The following is a 21,208-nucleotide window of genomic DNA, read 5'->3' as shown; positions in this document are numbered from 1 at the left end:
CTTTAAATGTACCATACAATTAATGCATGGTTAATTGGACTGGCTATAAGGAAAGTTTCTACAGTGGTACCTTGGGTTAAGAACTTAATTCGTTCTGGAGATCCGTTTTTAACCTGAAACTGTTCTTAACCTGAAGCACCACTTTAGCTAATGGGGCCTCCTGCTGCTGCCACTGCATGATTTCTGTTCTCATCCTGAAGCAAAGTTCTTAACCTGGGGTACTATTTCTGGGTTAGCGGAGTCTGTAACTTGAAGTGTCTGTAACCTGAAGCGTATGTAACCCGAGGTACCACTGTATTCCATTCCATTACCTCAAGTAACAGGGCTGAGTTAGGGCTGTTTCTTCAGTTTGCTGAAATTAGTGAGCTTAAGTTAGCTGTGTCTATTAACTTTAATGGGCCAACTCTGAGTGCAACTGGCACTGAAGGCACCCATTGTTTTTTCTCGTAACAGTAGGCTTTAACTCTGCCTCTGAATTTTTTAGTGCGTGCTCAGAATCTGAGTAATGCAAATGATTCCTACGTGCTGTAAGTACAAGGAAACAGAGATCTCATATGGTGATTTTGACTGAAAAAATCCCATGGGTTTTTGATCCCAGCACAATAAATTAGTCCTAAAACTCTCCTGTAGAGGGCAGTGATAAATCTATCAAACATGTAGCAAGAAAGACATATTTACTTTACCGGATTTACTTTACCTGATCTGTGCACCAGCACCAAAGAGCGAGCACTGAGAGGCCAAATATAAGTCCAGGCCATGGAATATCTCCATTGATAGGGTCCCTCATCATATGGAAGGCATCTTCCCGTGGCAAGTGGCAAGTAGTGTTTGGCACAATGACACTGGGGATGGCTCTACTATACTTCTCTTGCAGTCCTTCGTACCACCCAACTTTATCAAAGCCTAAAATGAAAAAGGCCACAGTCCAGTCAGCAAGCTCATGTCATCCATCCATATTTTCCCCCAGCCATACATCGTCCCCTCTAGCCACATTTTGCAGGGTCAAACCAGATGTGAAGTTTGTAATGTGAATTGTTAATGGTTTCCTTTGTGTTGGGGGATAGTATTGCAGCGAGGGGAAAGCTGGATTGGGACCATGGCGTTTGGAAGGAAGGGCTTTAAGCTTTTGACTCCATGGATTACCAATAATTACCCCCTCCCCCATGGAAGGCACTTGAAGTGGCCAGACAAACCCAAAGCAAGGTTGTTGCACGACACCAAACTATAGTCAAAACAAGCCACATTTTGCAAGCCAACAACAAACCATATCTTTGCATTGTAGCTGGTTGCCTGAATACAAAATAATTAAATCTGCTAGGCTAGGCTCAGATGCTCAAACAAACCACACATTGGTTAAACAAGCCATATTACCGTATTTTTCGCCCCATAGGACGCACTTTTTCCCCTCCAAAAATGAAGGGGAAATGTGTGTGCGTCCTATGGGGCGAATGCAGGCTTTCGCTGAAGCCTGGAGAGCGAGAGGCATCGGTGCGCACCGACCCCTCTCGCTCTCCAGGCTTCAGGAAGCTATCCGCAAGCCTTGCAAGCCCGGCGGGAGTTCCCGCGGGCTCACAAGGCTTGCGGGCAGCAGCCTGCAGCCCCGGCGAGTGACCGCAAGCCTTGCGCGCCCGGCAGGAGGTCCCGCCGAGCGCGCGAGGCTTGGGGCAGCAGCCTGTCGCCCGAAGCACGGGGAGCCCTCCGGAGGGCTCCCCGTGCTTCGGGCGAGTGTCTGCAAGCCTTGCGCACCCGGCAGGAGGTCCCGCCGGGTGCGCGAGGCTTGGGGCGGCAGCCTGTCGCCCGAAGCACGGGGAGCCCTCCGGAGGGCTCCCCGTGCTTCGGGCAAGTGTCTGCAAGCCTTGCGCACCCGGCAGGAGGTCCCGCCGGGTGCGCGAGGCTTGGGGCGGCAGCCTGTCGCCCGAAGCACGGGGAGCCCTCCGGAGGGCTCCCCGTGCTTCGGGCGAGTGTCTGCAAGCCTTGTGCGCCCGGCGGGAGGTCCCGCCGGGCGCGCGAGGCTTGGGGCGGCAGCCTGCAGCCCGAAGCACGCGGAGCCCTCTGGAGGGTGCCCCGTGCTTCGGGCAGGTGTAAGCAAGGCTTGGGGCGGCAGCCGCGGCGGGGGGGGGGAATAATTTTTTCCCCATTTCCCCCCCCAAAAAACGAGGTGCGTCCTATGGGCCGGTGCGCCCTATAGGACGAAAAATACGGTAATTGTGCAGAGCTTTTGCAGATATTAGATGATACATAATAAACATGTAACTAAACTTAAGTCCAGTTTTCTCTTCTCAAAAAAAAAAGTTTGATGTAGAAGTTGAGATGACATCAACCCAGATGGTTTTTGGTGTTTTTTCCAAGATGTGTCATTCTATTAGCCAAAGAAATAAAGCAACACAATCCCATCTTCATCTCACCGATAAACATAAGAACCAATGCTCCAAGCACCATGATCACAGTCTGCAAAGCATCTGTGTATATCACTGCAGTTAAACCACCTGCGAAAAAGATTAGAAAGAACTGATTCAAAGACCAATATTTCTACATTTTTGTGATTTCCCTTACTCTGTTACAAAATGGAATGTGATTCTAATAAATGAATCGATGAAAAGAATAGGATTTTAACACATGAGCAAGAGCCTGGATAGCTCAGTTTGTTAGACCGTGGTGCTGATAACGCGTATGGGGCAGCTGCATATTCCTGCATTGCAGGGGGTTGGATCAGATCAGGGTCTCTTTCAACTTTACAGTTCTATGATTCTACAAAAACTAAGGTTTTGAGTACATAAAATGAATCATGGAATCATAGAATTGTGGAGTTGGAAGGGAACCCAAAGGCCATCTATTTTTTTAAAAAAAGATATTTATTGAAATTTTCAAAATGTTACAAAAAGGAAAAAATAAAATAGAAGCAGAAGAAAGTACAAATAAAAATAGTTGACAAAGTAGAAAAAGAAAAGAAAAAAAAACCCCTTCCCACCATATGAGTAAAAATTCAAAATAAAAAAGTGACAGAAAAAAAAGAAAAATACAAAAATACATCACAAACCGTTAAAAACATTTAAAAACAAATTCATTATTTTCAAATCCTTAACTGTCATTGCCTTCTTTCTTAGACCTCCTCCTCCTCCCTTTCTTTGTATCCTAGTTATTAATTATCCCAGCAAATCCTTTCCATGTTTCATAATATTCTGTCATTACATTACCCTAAACTGTTTTAATCTTATCTTTCTATAATAAAATAAACCTTAAAGCTTAAAACTTAAATCTTATCCTTACCAACTTCTCATAACCATAATATTCTTTCATAATTCTTTAAACATCTTTGCTAAAGCCAAGTAATTTCATTCCAACATTTTTCTAACATTCATCAATTTTATAAAACAGTTCTAATAGTAGAGAAAAGAGATACAAACAAATCCAATCTTCATCCAACGTCCCTTCCTCCTGGTTCCGGGTTTTGTCAGTCCTTATTATCCCGTCGATCTAGCCCATTAACCTGGCAACCTTATATCCGAGGCCCTCAAGTCTCTTCCATGTCCCTTCCGCAGCTCTTTTTCATATTTGTAACTGTATTTTCCCTTGTCTCCTGCTCGTGGTAACTCCAGCTTGACAATGTTCTTAACCCTTCTCGACAGATCAGCCCCTTTTCCATATTCAACACTGAATTCCATGTAGTATTTAAAAGCATGTTTCAAAGACCCTCCAAAATTAAGAGCCCCCACAAACCCAAACATCTCACAGCCCATTGCCATATTTGAAAAGTCCAAACGTCCCAGCATAGGGGGGTCAGCCCCCCATTTCCAAGCCAAACCAAACTTTTCCTTTCCAAATCTGGCTTTTTCCAAGTTCATTTGTCAAATCCGAAAACTCATATTCCTGTTGGGCCTGTTCTGTCAAGACACACTCCTGATTTAATTCCTGAGTGGGCTCCACATATTTTCCCACTGTCTGTTCAAAATTTCCCACTGCCTGTTCAAAATTTCTAGTCGAAGTCGCCATCCAATTCACCTTCTCATGTAATTGTTCCAGTAGGGCATTTGTTTTATAGAGAGCACACAACAAAGCTTCTGAATACATTGTCCTGCAAGGTCAAATGCCTGTTCCCACGGTTGTAATCTGTAACAGCTGCCGGCTCCCTGGAGTTGGTTACAGTTTCACAGACTCCCTCTAGGGGGAAAACTTCTATTTGTTCTTGCAACAAAGTTTTCCTTTTTGAGATACTTTGTCAATATATATTCCTTTAAAATGCGAAGGGGAACAGTGGAATCACTATGTTTCTCTTCTTTTAGCTATCTGTCAAAAACACTTGTCTTTGGTCAATGAACTTCAAACATCAGTCCTGACACCCCGCTCCAGGATCAGGATGGAGGAAAGTTACTTTACTTTAAAGTCACTTTAAACAGTCCAAAAAAAAAATCCCCCCCCTTCTCCTGCTGTCGAAGGGGGTTTCCACAATTTTAAATGGTGAAATCCAATCCTTTAAAGACGATTTTCTGAGCTCTAGTTTAAATTGTCTTTGCTTTATTCTGTTTACAAAAGAACGGAAGGCTGACTTCCTGTTTAGACCTTCCCGTTCCATACCAAATTAGAGTAAGTTTTAAAAATCCAATTATTTTCTGCTCGCTAGTCCTTATTTGATGTCCAATTGTTCAAAGTCTAAGTACTCACGGGTGCCTTATTTTAAAGTCCAAATTGTCCCAGGAAAAAGGCAGCGCTCTCCGGCAACGGCTATGCGGCTTCGCTCCACGGAAATAGCAGTTGACTCACAGCACCGCGCCACTTCTCCCTCTTCACTTCGGAGCCCATTAGTGGGTTCCTTAGCGGGTTGGGGGGGCGCTAATGGTGCCCGCCGAGTCCCATGGTCACAGGCTTCATCCGCCTGTGATTTTTAAAAGGGTCCCCGCTTCGCCGTAGCGGAGAAGACCCGTTTCCCGCGGAGCTAGTCCCTCCAGTTCAGAGGGAGTCCGCCATTGCCGGTGGTGCCACCCCAGAAGTCTTCAGGAACCCAAAGGCCATCTAACCAAACCCCTGCAATGCAGGAATGGAATAATGAAATCACTGTTTCTTCAAACTTTGCACATTTTGGACCAAACTTGTGACAAATCAGTTGCAGGAAACTGCAGTCAGGATCAGAAAGGGAAAGGGGCCATTTCTTTCCCCTTAAGCTATATTTCTTTTCCAAATTGCCTACACTAACCTGACGTTTTGCCTCTTGGGGAGGGAATATGCCTGCCTGGCCTTTGGCGGCCATATTTTGAAGAGCAAAAAAGAAGACACATTTGCAGACTTCCACTTTTAACTATGGATAACTGTGATGACTCTACCCATGAAAAAGAAGACGTGTCCTGGAAAAAGATGACATATGACAACCTGGATTTGAAAATGGTGGTTTGTTTGTTTTGTTTTGTTTTGTTTTTGAAGAAGAAAATAGTATGCGGGTAAGAGAGAAACACCTTCTGCTCTCATCGTAAATTCCTGCTGCAGATACTAGCTCCTCACAGCTGCTTTAACTTAAGCACACACTTCAGGGAAGACAGTCACACAGCTGAGCACCTCAAGTAGCTTGATCCTCAAATCCAGCAAAGTTGCTTTGAAAGCACAAGTCTGAATGCAGCACATTGGCGATATCTGAAATTTACAACATTCCCCACCAACCAACTTGACTGCAGGTGCTATACTTTTAAGTCCATTGTAGGTAGCTTGGTTGGTATCAGTTGAAATCCCCACCTACTGGATGCCCCCTCACTGGTATCCATGAAGCATGACCTGAAACTGTCCACACTATCTGGCTATATAAAGGAACTCTGTGCTTTTCGTAGTGGCATTATTATACAGCATAGTTACCAGCTATAGTGTAGACGGCTGTCACGACCAACAAGATCACTGTAGAAAGGTAAAGGTTCCAACCAAGGGAGACTTGGATGAAAAGTGCACCAGAGAAAATATCTGTCTGGAACAAATACAAGAAAAAGGACCTTGATACCAGTAGCATCGGATTATGACATCTCTAATAAATATTCTACCTGGAAAATTACAATAAAATTACTCTTGCAAATAATCAAACCAGGCATCAGAAATGCCAGAACCTCAACTGATGCATGTGTTGACAAAAGCTAGCAGAATCCATACCTGGTATCTTTGGACACCTGTCAAGGCTCCATCACCCCAACAGGGCCTATGGCTGACACTTGCTCTGCCCCACATATTAAACAAAATCCTGGGCTGGTTGTCCAAGCTGCATCAGGCAGCTAGGTCTCATTGCATTTAAATTTCTCATAAGACCCTGGAGTAATGAGGGTTTTGGGGAGAACATTGCAATGGCAGGTAGATCCAACCATTGCTTACTATCACATAAGCCCACCAGGGCCCATTGATGGAAGAGGGAGACCACCACAGGCCTCCTCCAACGTGGAGTGGTAGCCCTGAAAGCTTGTATATAATGTATAATGAAGGGACTGATCCAGTATTTAGGACTAGTTCAGTGAGGATAGTGGAATGACTTGTCCAAACTGATGACCCATTACGTCCCTGTGAAAGTGCTGTGCTCTACAAGCTACAACTCTATTTCCCCGAGATACATACTGATATCTTGGTGAATATATACAGGATGAGGGACAGTACAGACAGGTAGATTTGAATCCTCTGCCCTCCAAATCTTTTCCTCAGGTATTCAGGCATGGTGACCACTCCCGAAGAGATGTAAACTGGCACAAAGATCCAGCCGAGGACCAGCAATGCCCAGGTGGCCTAACAAGGAAGAAGAACACATGCAACGGATGCCTAGACTTTGTGCAGTGCCACACAGTCAATTAAATGCAACCAATAGTTTATCTAAAAATTGGAAAGGCAAATTGCCAGTATTTCTAATGATTCAACATGTGCTACACAACTGGAATGCCTTGCTTGGTTCCCAATTACGTGAAGGCAGGGATAAATAGATGCTCGAAGGCCATGGGATTAATGTAAGAATGGAGAAGGAATCTGCCCTACTCAGATTCCAGTGTGAACTCACCTGATCAGTCTGGCCAGATTAGAAGAATGATCCACTTCAGAATCAGCAGGTTGGCAGATTCTATTAGTGGTCCAGTCCCATCTCCCTCTTTAAGTGTTGGAGGCAGTTGTGGGGGTTTTTTCTGTACAATTCCCCCCAGGAGCAATGGAACGTCATTAAGCATTGTCACTGCAAGGGAGACTTGCTCTGTCTTCACTCAAGGCACGTGACAGCAAAAAGACTCATATGCTAGCTGCTCAGGCTATGGAAGGCTAGCAACACACTTTCAGAAAATGAGGGAAGTGAATGCAATGCTCAGACTACTTCATAAGATGCTTCTAAACACATATTGCTAATGTGTGCTTGCAGGTGGAATTTAAAAATATACCTGGAAATGGAACAGAATATACTTAGTCTTGTCACTTCTGAGAACTGGGATGGACTGGGCTTCTGTGAGTCCACCCATCCCTAGACAGATTGGAGTAAAGATGAGAATGGATACAATCTTTGATCAGTACTTTTCAAAAGACAAGGGTGAATCACAAAAGCCATGGGTGTGGGCTGCCAGAAATAGATCCTGGGCAAAAGGAGATTTCAGGGTTTGGAATGTGATCACTCCCAAATGAAATGGGTGCCAATGCTGCGGTAGTGTTAAAAAGGTTATGACTGCTGTTCAAGTTCACAAAGTACGATGTGATTCTGTGAACTGCTATACTGAGGCAGGAGAGCCAGCTATAGGATAGAGCACTATGGCCCCACTCTATCTGGTATTATTATTATTATTTATTATCATATACTGCCATTCATCCCAAGATCTCAGGGCAAATCACAAGATAAAAATACAAAAGAAGAGGCAGAACAAATTGTGTTTTTGGCAGCACTGGGAGCAGACACAAACCACGCAACAGCCATTGTATCTCCTCTATCTTCTCTATCTCCTGCCCTTGAAAAGGTACAGTTGTGCCAGAAAAGGAGAATTACATCCTTCTTTGTCAGGGCATATGAATGGGGTATTGACCTTTCTCACCTTCTGTGAATATTTTTGACCGGCATATGTCATGAAGGCCAGCACAAATATATAACTGTGGAAACAGAACCAGTATGGTGTTGTGGTTAGATTCCTCTAGGATCCAGAAGACCAGGGTTGAAATCCTCACCCAGCCATAAAGTTCACTGGGTGGCCTTGGGCCAGTCACTGTCTGCCAGCCTGAACTACCTCACAAGATTGTTTGTGAGGATGAAATGAGGAGTTGGGGTAAAAGTTGGGATACAAATGTAAGAGAAAAGAAAGCCAGGAGTAGGGCAAGGGATAGAAGTTTCAGGCAGATGGGCAAAATAAATGAACTCCATGCTACTTGCCAGGCATAGGATAAGGTCAGCCTTTGCCATCTTGGTGCCCTCCAGATGGTTTGGACCACACTGTAGTCTAAAACATCTGGTGGGGTGTTTTAAAACATTTTAAAGTGAAGGCTGGATTCAGACTTAACACGGGGGTGGGGAAACTATGGTCCTCCAGATGTTGTTAGACCAGGCATAGGCAAACGCAGCCCTCCAGATGTTTGGGGACTACAATTCCCATCATCCCTGACCCCTGGTCCTGTTAGCTAGGGATCATGGGAGTTGTAGGCCAAAAACATCTGGAGGGCTGATGCCTGTTTTAGACTCTGACATCTGGAACTCCATGGGTCTGCCACCTCTGCTGAAACGTTGCACATCAGGGCTCACACTGCTGATGGGATCATCAGCCAAGCAATGGGATCAGGCTGCTTGAAGGTGAACACTGCTGATAGCTCAGAAGAATGCTGCCTTATTCTGGAGCCCTCTCTTTCATCCCACATCATTGTTGTTCTAGCCAGAGTGAACTTTGTTGCAACAGGAGGTATATTACTGGGTGACCTTTTGCACCAAGAGGAGTCATTCATCTTAGAGACAGCCAACCTGCCAGTTTTGTTGGCAGCAGAGAAGCTCACACATCCCTCAGGACAGCTGCAGGCCTGCGCTGTGAGTGAAGCATTGTCACTGCATGCAGCACCAGCTCCTCCAGTAGCAGCATAGCCATGATCTTCAAACAATGCTAGCACAGAGCTAGCCTCTTTCGGTTCACTTCTCCTGCCTTCTTCTGCCTTTCTGCACACCCTCTTGAAATATATAGAAGTGGGAACCACATTACCTCTCAACTACCATAAATACTATATTATCATCATGATAATAACGTGAATTTGATGAAAGTTAAAAGGCACTTGTCATTTAAAACATTTTTTCCCCACAAGATAATCCTCTTATTTTAGAAACTCTGTAGGAGTTTATTGCAGGAATGTATTAATACAACTGACGTTTGCTGCAAGTGACTATTATGAATCAACATTTGCTCGAAGACAGTTTCACATTTAGGAGTAGAATACTGCCATTAGTAGTGTTCATGTTAGCATCCTTTTCAATTTTGAAACAAATTTGCCCCAATGCTCTGTAAAATCCATAGCGGTGAACTAGAGAATAACTTATCCACTAAACATTTGTTTTTAATCCTTGGCACCAACCCTTTACTTGACATTCCTCATTTGGCAACTCTGGGAGAGAGTACAAATAGCTAGAACAATTCCTACCAACAAGAAATGACCAAGGGTACATGGTAAAAACTAGGGGCTCATTCTCCCATCTGGCTAGGGCAGATAGATAGTAAACTATAATGCCAAACCACTTTTGTCATATATACATATCCACTTTTGTCATATATACATATCCAGCTAAGGTTGCCAGATTCAGACCAAGAAACTTGTTTTAAGAGTTCCAAGGTCGCAAGTGACACCAGCCAATGAAACAGTGGCACCACGCACCTAGATGGCACTGCAGGCTAAAGAAGATGGGGCAGTGGTCAAAGAGCCTCTTTCAATACCATGATGCTATATACAATCTTTGTGACTCAGTGCTCTTAATGCTATAGGCACTGTTTCAAGACCTACAACAGGCAATCCTACATCTAATTCATTCATTCTTGCCAGATAGAATCATCTCCCCTTTCTCCATGCCCCCATGTGCTGTTCTGGTGGTTCTCCTGATCCTCTTGAGCAGATTTGGGGAGGTAAGTGGGTCATGTGGGTCTTATTGCCCTGGCTTTGACTAGCACAAATGAATCCAGCCCAATGTTTCAAAAAAATAAAAATAAAAAATAAATCTGAAGCTACAGAGGTTTCCAAGTGTCAGACTGTTGTTTGTTCTAGGAAAATGTGCTCTAGCATTAATTTTATCCTGCTTATTTACATTGGAATGTGCCACACGAGCCTACTAACGTTTCTGCTGAAATCAGTTATGCATTTCCAATTGTCTTGTTGGAGATACAATAAAACTCAGGCATTGGGGAGTACCAGATAACCTCTTCACTTGACTAAGCTGATGCCCACACCCACATCCCTTGTCAAGAGCAAGTTGAATCCTTCAAGGACATCTTACGTTCCACTCAAAGCCCCCAACGGCCAAGCCTCCTGCAGCTCCTGTGCCCGCCAGGCCGATAAATAAGCCACTCCCCACATTGCTTGACATCAGGGATGCTCCAATCTAAAACACAAAATGCTGCCGTTAGTTGATAGAAAAAGGTCAGCTGTATGTTCTATCTGTGGCGAGAAAGCATAGAGTTCACACCTCAAAATCTAATTTCCCTGTTTCAAAACACAGACTGCATGATTCATCCTAAGATCATCGGTGATGGAGATTCCTACTTTACTGCTCTGAGTGTTTGGCTGCCAATACTTGGACTACTCAAATGCCATAATCTTTTAATCTGCATAATTAAGCATAAATTGGAAGAGCTGACTGCATGTTTTTCTCTGTTTATTTCTCTGCTATATATTTTGGAAAGTTGTTTGTTTGCTACACATCTGGGCACCTCCTATGATATCGTAACCAAATTTTACACGATGGTTCCTGAGAACAAGGAGTGGATTTTTGCTTATGTTTGGGTACAATTGGACACCATTTTAAATCAAGATGGTGGACTGACCCTTTCAAAACCGTGCTGATTTTTTGGCTTCCTAATTTTTCAGAATTTCTGAGAATTGTCAGGTATTAGGCTGCTAGCTTGTATCTATATACGCCTCATTTCTCCCCAAGGTGAATTTCTATCTTGGTTTGTCTCCCTTATTCCTCCTTGTTCCAAGGAGCAAAATGTCTTAGGATGGCCCCTAGTGGTTGTTTGTGTGCACTTTTAAAAGGCACACATAGCTACTAAAGGCCATGCACACCCCAAACTAGTCTCAACGTGGGAGTGATAATGTCAGATCAATCAGCTGGCCTGGTCACTTGAAAACTGATCAGGCCATCCCATCTTCTGGGTGGCCAATCATGGAGGATGTCACACAAAGCCTCATTCAACTGTACTGCTTCCTACACTTCAGGTTAATCATTGCTAATTGGCCAAACCAGCTGAACATGAAGCTCCCAACCAGCCAAACTTTTAAGTCTGCTACATGTACAAATATAAATACACAGATATGGATAATGTGCATAAATAGTGGCACTGCCAAGAGGAACAAGGTTGCACAATATGTAATGATGTTTTAAGAACGTTGTAACTGTGTTGAAAACAAAAATGGTGGTGCAAATTTTGAGTCTACGCTTTTCAGATGGTTAATAGCTGAGCAGCGTGATCCACCAATGGTGATCATGCATTTTAGCCACTTAACATCTGCAAAGGACAAATGCTTTTCAAAGTAAATATATAAAATAAACACATATAAATATTTATCATGTAATAATCAATTTTTCATTGTAATATATTCATTGTAATGAAGGAGACCTTCAAGGATTCACCAAAGTTACATGAATTGATGTTTTCTGCGATGTAAAGACAACTTGATTCAAGTCAAGCGTCATAGCCAATCCGGAGCATCTCAAACCCGGGACTCTGGAGCAGGGGCAGGGTGGAACTGGATCATGTCTTATATGAAAGAATGCAGGACATATCTGTGGGCAAATATTTATACTGCATGCTGGAAGCTTCAGCTTGGCCTGCCATGAAGGAAAATATTGCCTTGACAAGCAATGGGGCACCCAGCCCAGCAGTGTGTGTTCAAAGTAGGTGGCTCTGTTTGGTTAAAAATATACAGAGTGTAAACTGTGAAAGGTTAGAGACTGTGAAATACCTTGGGTTTATTTTAACAGTGCTGTTACTGAGGAGAAGATATGAAAATGTAGACGTAAGTTATGAGGCACACCTCAGGTTGTATCCAGTACATACTGGCTGTGTACTGTTATTTCCTGATGTGATTGCAAGAAATATTTTTTGTTATTTTCTTTTTTTCAAAAATGAAAGCACTTGTGTGACTAGAGATAACTTATGGCTTTTGACCCCATAGGTTTATATCACAGAAATGTAGGTGCTTCGTCCATTCCAGATGTCTCTGGACAATATTCCTGAATGCTTACTCCTTATGTATATGTGAAAATAAGAAGACTCAACAACCTAACAAAATACTAGGGGAAAGGATTCCAGACTAGTCTGCTCCATTTTCCTAATTTTCTACCTGTTACTGGACCAATGTGACACTACTCCCTTGTTGCTATTTGCTTTCAACACTTACACTTTTATTTTTTGTAATCCAGCATTTTCAACATTACTGGGTTCCCACCCCCCATAAAAGGTATTGCCTCACTTGCTCTGTGATTTTCCTTTTCCAAGTAGCAGGTCTTTCTGCCTCTTTCGCTGCTGAGCCCTAAGCAAAGATTAATGGAATCTGACCTGCTCCTCACCTTTGGGATAGTTAAAATATTAATACGAGATAAGACTGAAAACCTTTCCTGAAGCAAACACTTGCAAACATCTCATCTGGGAAGCCTCTGATTGAAAGACTAACGGCTACAATACGCATTCATATCTTGGGTAAACAGAAAGGCTCCCAAGAAATGTAAACACTTTCCTTAAGACACATGTCCTTATTGTAGTAGACAGTATAAAAGAGGCGACGTAAAGCCATGTAATACAATGCCACAGTGGCCTTAAGTAACCAGTTTATCATTTTCCTAGCAGCAGTTGGGTCTAAACCCACAATGCGCTCCCTATATCCTGGAACACAGAGGCAGTAAAAGGATGTTGTGCGGCGATTCATCCTCTACCAACAGTTCCTCCAGGTTTGGGGGAGAAAAAGTCACACTAATCAGCCTGAGACAGAGTTAAGAGTTTAGGCAAACATTACTTCCTATCCCAAAACAAGGCCTGTTATGATTTAGGTAATGGTCCTCTCAGCCCCAAAGTGAAACCCTGGAAAGGGAATTGCTTCATAACTAAGGCCTCATTGGCACAATACATGTCACTTTAGACAGTCATGGCTTTCCCCAAATAACCCTGGGAACTGTAGTTTGTTAAGGGTGCTGAGAGTTGTTAGGTGATCCCTATTCCTCCACCGCCAGAGAGCTACAATTCCCAAAGTAGTTTAACAACCAATCCCTCTTCTCTGGGAACTCTGTATGCTGCCTTTCCACATTATTGAACCCAAACTCTGGTAACCCACAGTGTAGGTGATCTGCAAAAAGTTGAAGGTAGTGTATAAGGTGAGATTTCCTGCAACAGGAGCAGGATTATTAGATCAGGTCTTCATTTAGAAAGGACACTTAGGAGGCATCCCAAATTAAAGGCTCCATGTTGCTAGATATTTTAAACATTGTTTTATTATATTTTGTGTCTTGCTGTTGCTGTTAGCTGCCCTGGGCTTCCATGGGATACCAAAACAAGAAATAAATAAAATGAAGAATGCTAAACAGCCATCTTACTCAGGGTGATGGGAATCCAAGCCTCTGCTTGGATTCAGTTCCCAGGAAGTTTTGTCCCCCCTAAAAAAACTAAGTCCAGCAGGAACGATGATGGGGACACTTGACTTCTTGGCAGCCCCTTAAATTTCCTGCAATGAAACTGTAGAGGCTACAGCTAAGCCAATGCTTACATGTCACCTGGGAGAAAGTGAATCACAAAGCGCATTAGAACAATAACCAGGTGCGAGTGCGTGTCTCCAGGGGAGAAAACGTAGCCTATGGAATTTACAATTAATGTTGGAGTTCAAAACTGCATTCAGCTTGCAGTTAAACACTTGCAAGATCTACAGCTTTGTGTTCTTTTGTGACAGGGCAAAAAGGATATTTACTCCTCTGACACTTATTTCTCTGGGTCTTTAAATTATTGTTATATTACCTTTCTGCTCCAAAGAAAATGTGTCCTTCAAAAGGTTTATGCCTTTCCAGTGAATCATTTTGGAGATTTATATCTGGGTGGTTTAGTGTGGAGAGTTGCAGTCCTAACACAGTTGCTCAATAAATGAAGAAGTTACTAGACAGTGCAAAAGAGACTCCTGCCGTTGTTTCATGAGAGGAATGGGAACTGCTCTTGAACTTGAGTTAATTTTCATTTTTATTTGAAAAAGGTCCTGTTTTTGTTTTTACCTTTAGGGTTGTTGGATGTGCTAGATTTTTTAAAAAGAAATTGGCTCTCTTATTTGCAACAACAATGCCACTTTGCAAAAGCCTGATGTTACCTGATATATATTAAATTCCAGAACTGAAACGCTTCATATGTTCCCAGCAATATGGCTGCTTGAAATAGAGAAGAGCTCCTCCCTTGTTTATTGCTGTTCCTAAAGACTTTGCACCAGGGATGGGGAACCCAAGGCCTTCACATGTTAGTAGACTCCAGCTCCCATCTTTCCTGACCATTGCCCATGCTGGCTGGGACTGATGGGAATTGGAGGGCCATGGGTTCCTTATCCCTGCTTTACATCACCGGTGGTTCATTTGGTGCATGAGAATTTAACAGTGCAATCCTGTGCATGAATTGAGTTTCAGTGTGTCCACTAGGACTTCCCTTGAAACAGTGTTTTGGCGTCAATTGCCATATTCACATCCATATTCACTCACAAACACACACTCCTGCATACTATGTATTTTAAAAACTGCCCTAAAGTTTTAAATCTTCAATATGTATTTCCTTCAGTGCTTGTTGTACTAATTGCTTTGCAACCGTGCAACAAGGCTATGATTTGTGATGCTGAGAGTGCAGCAGTTGGCACAACCTTCCTAGCTACATATTTGTTACAGCAGGAAAGATATGCCACATTCTTCCTTTCTTATCACCCCCACCCTCACCACTTTCCTCCTACAGCTAGTGCAGCGTTCTTTCATTCGTTTTTCACCACAGCAAGGATCATCCCAGTTTCATCTTCCCTCTTTCTCAGCCTTCAACTATCCCTTGACATCTGCATATATGTCAATTGCTTAAACCACACTGTAAGGAATACTGCTTTTTAAACAGAGATAGCCTACATGGTGCCCTCAATAGGCTGATGGATTCCAGCAGTACTTTTCTTCTAGGGGAAAAAGGTGCCAGAACTGCGTACCCTTGAATACCCCCTGAAAGAAAAGCACTGGATTCCAGCTCCCATCAGCTCAGACAACAAGCCCAATGGTGATTTGGTGATGGGAGTTTTACTCCAGCAACATCTGGAAGGCTGGCCACCTCTGATCAAGAGTAATGCAACCAACTTGGCACCCCCATATGTTCTTGGACTCAGCGCCCATCAGCTCCCACCATTACACTGCCTGGGACTAATGGGAGCTGCAGTCATCTGCAACATCTGGCAAAGGCTGTTCTCAAGCTGTGGGTTATTACACACTTACCGGCCACCATGTCATGGATCTTCCAGCCAAGAAATAGCCTCCAACTGTTCCCCGACTGGCTCGAAGAGAAGACTGAAATGAAGAGGGGGAAAATAATGGCTCTGCAGCTCTGAAAAGCACAGCTGCACACAGATTTATGCCCACCTAGGACCTTAGATGGGGGGAAAAGGGAGGAAACCTGGCTCTGTTCTATGCAGCCAAAAGGAAAAGAGATGTTGTTAAATAGGAGCATCACTACAGTGCTATGTTGTTCAGTGAAGAGGCTTTTCTTAAAAACAAGAGACATCTAGCACCTCTAGTCATTGCAAAACAGCTGACTTACCCATATTCCAACAGCAAGGACAAAGGCGAAATAAAGGACGACAACAATGATGTCTGGCACTTCAAAGGCAAGTTTCTTCTCTTCAGGCCTGGCAGTGGGTGGCTCAGTAGTGGCTGGTGTTTGGCTCATGACTGCCCCAAAAGGTGTCGCCTGTTGCCTCTTTATCTCACAATGGACTTCGGCACACGTTTCTCTTCATTACTCCCTTTTAATAATAATTAACCGGGTTGAGAAAGTGAGAATGTTGATGAAGAAGCAGGCAGGTCCATCAAAATAGACATTTCGCACGTTGCAGCTTTGGTACACTGTATGGATCTGTGCTGTTCAGCTGTAATGTTTGAACCAGCTGAACAACTTTTTCGTCACAGCTGTTTCTCACACATATGCATTGTGTGCTGGAATTTTTAGAGAGAGTTGTGGCCAATTCAAAAATTTCAGCCGTAGCAGGTGCATAACATGAATCCATAAACCAAGCCTGCATAACCTGGCTTGATATGTCATTAGTTGTGTGGATGAGACCAAGTTTCTAACCCCATTTCAGTTCAGGCTCCTGATAAATGAATGACCTTTGTTGATAGAGAGGACCCCCCTTTGTTGATCAACAGGGGCGTGCAACCCTGTTGATTCTTCTTGACCTCTCAGTGGCAGAACATTGTGTGACTTTTGCTTGGCCCCATGGGCTTCTGAATGGCTTCCCATAAGCCATCTTGAAGTGATTTACAGTATAAACAGGTAACCTGGTAGCAATCTCTAGCTTAACGTTTCGAAGAGAAGAACATATTAGAAATAAAGGCAGAATTTCTACACTCCCCTCCTGGCTGATCCCTCCAGTTAAGGCACAAACAGAGATTAGGAGAAGAAAAGTCTTGTAGTAGAGATTTGCTATACCCAGAAGTGGATCATTTGTTGGTGCTTTCTGGCAAGTTTGTTGCTGCTGCTTCCTGGGAGTTGGGTTGGAAAGGACCCTGAGAGTCATCTAGTCCAATTTCTTGCAGGAATCTCCACTAAAGCATCCATGACAGATGACCAACCTCTGGTTAAAAACCTCCAATGAAGGAGGCAAGGAGATCAGAGCAGTGAGGGTGTTTTGGTGGGAGCACCAGATTGTCTCTGCTGGTATGCCCACATACCCTGGCCTCTCAGCCATCTTTCCTCTCTCCTGGTGGGTGGCAGAGGCTGGGAAGCTAGCTTTGCAGCTCTGCCTCACAGAGTGAGCCACTTCTGGCTGTAGCTCTTGGGCTCAGGGCTGCTGCTTTAGAGTTAGATTCAAGCTCAGTACTAACATCTTTTAAATAGGTAAGTAGAAGAGGATAAAGCAGGGTCAATATTGGGCAATGGAATAACCCAAGTTATTTGAAGGTGGTGGTGGTGGGGACTGATTCCAGATCTGGTTATCTCTAATATTGCCCAAAGCAGTGGTCTCCATTAGACAAGCTATCTCTCTTCCATGACACTCTGACATTGGATGCATCTTCTTAGAAACAGCAAGCTTTCTCCAGCCCCCTTCCTTGGCATTTAAATACTGACAGCTGCAGCATCTCATTGCAAAGCACATTTGCTGACGTGGCTGTACCACAGCTCGTGAGTCAGGGCAGGAGGGGGAATGTAGTTTAGCTCTGTGTGTCAGAGGGTTGAATTGCACCATAATTACTTTATTGATAATTGTTATGGAAACAGCTGTTATGCGGGCTTGACTGGTACACAGAACTACGGAAGATTGTGAAACCAAAACAAGGCTTGCCACATATAATGCTAGCCCTGTCCCCAAAGTCTGGTTGTCAGAGCTTCCTCTTTGGCATAGATTCTCCCATTTTCAGATGGGGAGCCATTTTATGCTGCAATTTAGATGGCTTCCTTGGTTCTTACAGACACAGGGTGAGTCGTTTCTCCTTCAAGTGGGGTGGAGGCGATGACAACCCTCCCAGCTAGCTAGCCAGCCTTCCGTCACGCACAGAAACAGAACTTAGAGATGTTATGCTTACTGAACTCAGTGGGATTTAATTTTCAGTAAATGGTCACAGGCGCTAGCTATAACACTGTTTCACCAATCCTAATAAAATAGTTTCTCAAATGGCAATTTAGGAACCGTAAAGACAATGGTATCTATGCATTCATGGGTAGCACAGCACCATCTTGTGGGTAAAGTGGTAAAAAATAAAATCTGCTCTAACATTCAGTCTGGATTATTTTTCTTCATTGGGGCCATCTACGTTTCCCCTCTGCTTTCATGTTCTCTGTGAACAGAGTATATGCACTCTGCAAATTGAAGTAGGTTGGCGATGATTGTTTGCACGTCACACTTGTAAAGGACTTCCAGTTAACCTTTCACAATAGCAACACATTTCTTCATTAAACAAACACTGGTAGCGCCACAAAAAAATGAACAAGGACAATTGTGGAAGAGAAGAAAGTGTACCAGCTGAGCAAGGTAGAATAGGAGAAAGCGCATCCTGTTAATGGAGTGTTTCTGCAGCCTAGCACCGGTTAAAATGAAAAAGAAAAAAGCATCTAAGGGGATGCTTCCTACCTTTATAATAAATAAATTCCCACTGGCAGTCCTACTCACAGTCACAGGATTCTCTCCTTGTGGAGGTCTTAATATGTAGCCAGATAACAGCAACAGAGATGCTGGCAGGTGGGCAACCTGAGGATTTCATATAGCTTTGACATGACCTCCTGGGCACCTCCTCATGTTGCTCAATCTTCCATTCTCTCATAGTTCCCTCCTCCTTTTCTTTTTGCTTCCTCCTTATTTTCAAAAAGTGTTCCCTCATCTTTCTATGCATTTTCAGGACAATTGAAAGGGGCAATATTGTCCGACTTGCGGGGCAGGGATAAATTTTTCTCTTGCTGTCTGAGAATAAATTGGTAGACTTCTGCCATTTGTGTGTATAACACAGTAAAATCAGAAAGGAAGTACTTTCCCTAGATTTCTAGTTCAGGAGCTGTATTGGTCTGCTGTACTAACTGTTCTGCATTCCTATTACAGGGCTTACTTCTGACAGACATGCATGGGATTAGGAATTCTGATCTGGCATAGACATGGTGACAACTGAATCAGGAATGTCATTTTTTTGAAATTAGTTAGTCCAGCATCTTTTTGTCCCTGCCAGCTTTGGTTCAATCCACCACTGGCAAGCAAACGTCCAACAGATTTTTCCCCAAAACACTGCAGCAGAAATAAGGTTCTGAATAGATTTCGATAGAATAAAACCAAAGGGTTCCATCCCAAGAACAGGAAAAGGAAGCAAAGATCAGCAATTTAGACACAAATTTCCCACATTGTTACTAAATCACACAAGTCAGCTTTTAGGTTACTTATTAAGATTGCATAGGTGAGCTTGCAGGAATGGAAGCCACCATCAAATAATGAAGCAGCATTTTCTTGAACAAGGAGCCCAAACCATGTTTTTTTTCGCTGAACAACCTATTTAAACATTAACGTAATGTCGTGAATGAGTCGCCATCTCATTTCTTTAAGCAGCTGAAAGAGAGGTTTTAGGGAAATAGTTTTATGATGCCTTTCCAGAAATATTATTTGAACCACTGTGTGACTTATAGGCAACCTTTGCTTTTTCACTACAATGATTTCTGCAAGAACCATTAGCAAACTGTAAAATCTTATCTACGTGATGCACCTTGAGCATAGCTAAGCTCTGAAATACTATTGTGTTAAATAGTAACTCCAGCATCATACAGGTCTTTCAAGAAGCACGTCTACAAACATCTGTCTACAGGTAAGATTTAGGACACTCAGGTCTTGAAGATCACACAATGTGAATATATGGCAAAAGGATACAGACCTATATCCATACTGCTTTAGCAATGGGGGGGGGGGGAGAGAATCAGGAAAAATCAAAGGATACATAGCTCCAGACCAGACCCAATGGAGTCTGTATCCTAATCTGAAAACAAACAAACAATGACTGCATACCTACCATACATTTAAAGCACCAACCCCCAAAATCCTGGAAACTGTAGCTTATCCCTCGTAGTGCTACAATTATCAGCATTCTTGAACTACCATTCCCAGGATTCTTGGGGGGGGGGCATGTATGCTGTGCACAAAATGTATGCTGTGCACAAAGCCAACAGCAGCAGTTGGTATCATTAGGTATTGCTAATGTGAGGAAATGACATTAAAGTAGCCAGGTGTTCTACTTTGCAGAACACGAACCGAAGAACCTTCTAATAGAGGATCAACACTGGTTGAAAGATAAAGACCCCTAAGAAATGAGAACAGGGGCCTTAAAGTAACCCATCTTCAGTTAGCAGCTGAATGGCACATACATGAGGTCACAGTCTTCCTCATTATGGTGAGATACATTGCATTTTTATTTAACTTATAGTATTACAGTGGTACCTTGGTTTTCGAACTTAATCCATTCTGGGAGTCGCTCCGACTCCCGAAACTGTTTGAAAACCAAGGCACGGCTTCCGATTGGCTGCAGGATCTTCCTGTACTCAAGCAGAAGCCGTGTCGGATGTTCAGCTTCCAAAAAAAGTTCACAAACCAGAACACTTACTTTCAGGTTTGCAGCATTTGGGAGCCAATTTGTTTGGCAACTAAGCCGTTTGGAAATCAGGGTTCCACTGTATTTATTTCCTTAAATTTACATATATGCATGTGCATATATATATATATATATATATATATATATGGTGGTGGGGATAAATGACGTCCCTACACATCACAGACTGAAAACCTCAGAACCCAGCTCAGTCTTTGCTCAATGAATGAAGCCTTTCTGCTCCCCTTTCCTCCAAATCGCATCAGAGGCTGACGGAAGGGGTGGCTTGCCCATCTCCATTCAAGACACAAAGGCTTCTGTTTCACTGAACTCTTGAATATCACTACATGTAAGTAGAAGCTGGGTACCATAAGAACGATGATTTCCTAGCGTTTCTAGTCTTCTGGCATGCATTGCACGTTCAAGGGACTGCTTGCTTACAAAGTCTCCCAGAAGCATGTGGCGCTGGCAATCGCACCCTCCTGGCCATGCCAGCACTCTCCGTAAGTACTGGGAAGTCGGCCAGGTAGGTACCTATTCACAAGATGACAGCTACAGGATTTGTGAGCTGGTAAAGCACTCCCATCCATGTGTGGTGTATCTGGGAAAATTGGGTGCCATGGAAAATGCAATTCTGCCAGCTCCACCTGGCTGTCTACCAGCTCCACCTGGTATGCAGGCTGAGACCCTACCTGCCTGTGGAATGTCTTGCCAGAGTGTTGCATGCTCTAGTTATCTTAT

The 21,208-nt window shown here is 43.4% G+C and overlaps 1 protein-coding gene across 3 annotated transcripts in view; it reads right to left on the bottom strand.

The window, feature by feature from the left end:
* Positions 1–21,208, bottom strand: part of SLC5A9 (solute carrier family 5 member 9) — a 36,395-nt gene that overhangs the window by 13,204 nt on the left and 1,983 nt on the right. For all 3 annotated transcript variants that reach the window (XM_081009402.1, XM_081009400.1, XM_081009401.1), the window contains exons 2-8: positions 15,957–16,161; positions 15,635–15,706; positions 10,430–10,534; positions 6,574–6,738; positions 5,836–5,941; positions 2,406–2,486; positions 698–903 (exon numbers count right to left, since the gene is read on the bottom strand). In XM_081009402.1, the coding sequence (XP_080865528.1) occupies positions 698–903; positions 2,406–2,486; positions 5,836–5,941; positions 6,574–6,738; positions 10,430–10,534; positions 15,635–15,706; positions 15,957–16,085 (864 nt within the window). In that variant the 5' untranslated portion in view covers positions 16,086–16,161. The remainder of the gene's footprint in view (positions 1–697; positions 904–2,405; positions 2,487–5,835; positions 5,942–6,573; positions 6,739–10,429; positions 10,535–15,634; positions 15,707–15,956; positions 16,162–21,208) is intronic.

Source organism: Podarcis pityusensis, assembly GCF_964106645.2.
Source record: "Podarcis pityusensis genome assembly, chromosome: 6".
Taxonomy (NCBI): domain Eukaryota; kingdom Metazoa; phylum Chordata; class Lepidosauria; order Squamata; family Lacertidae; genus Podarcis; species Podarcis pityusensis.
The sequence above is the reverse complement of the archived record's forward strand: the minus strand, read 5'-3'. Positions and strand labels throughout refer to the sequence as shown.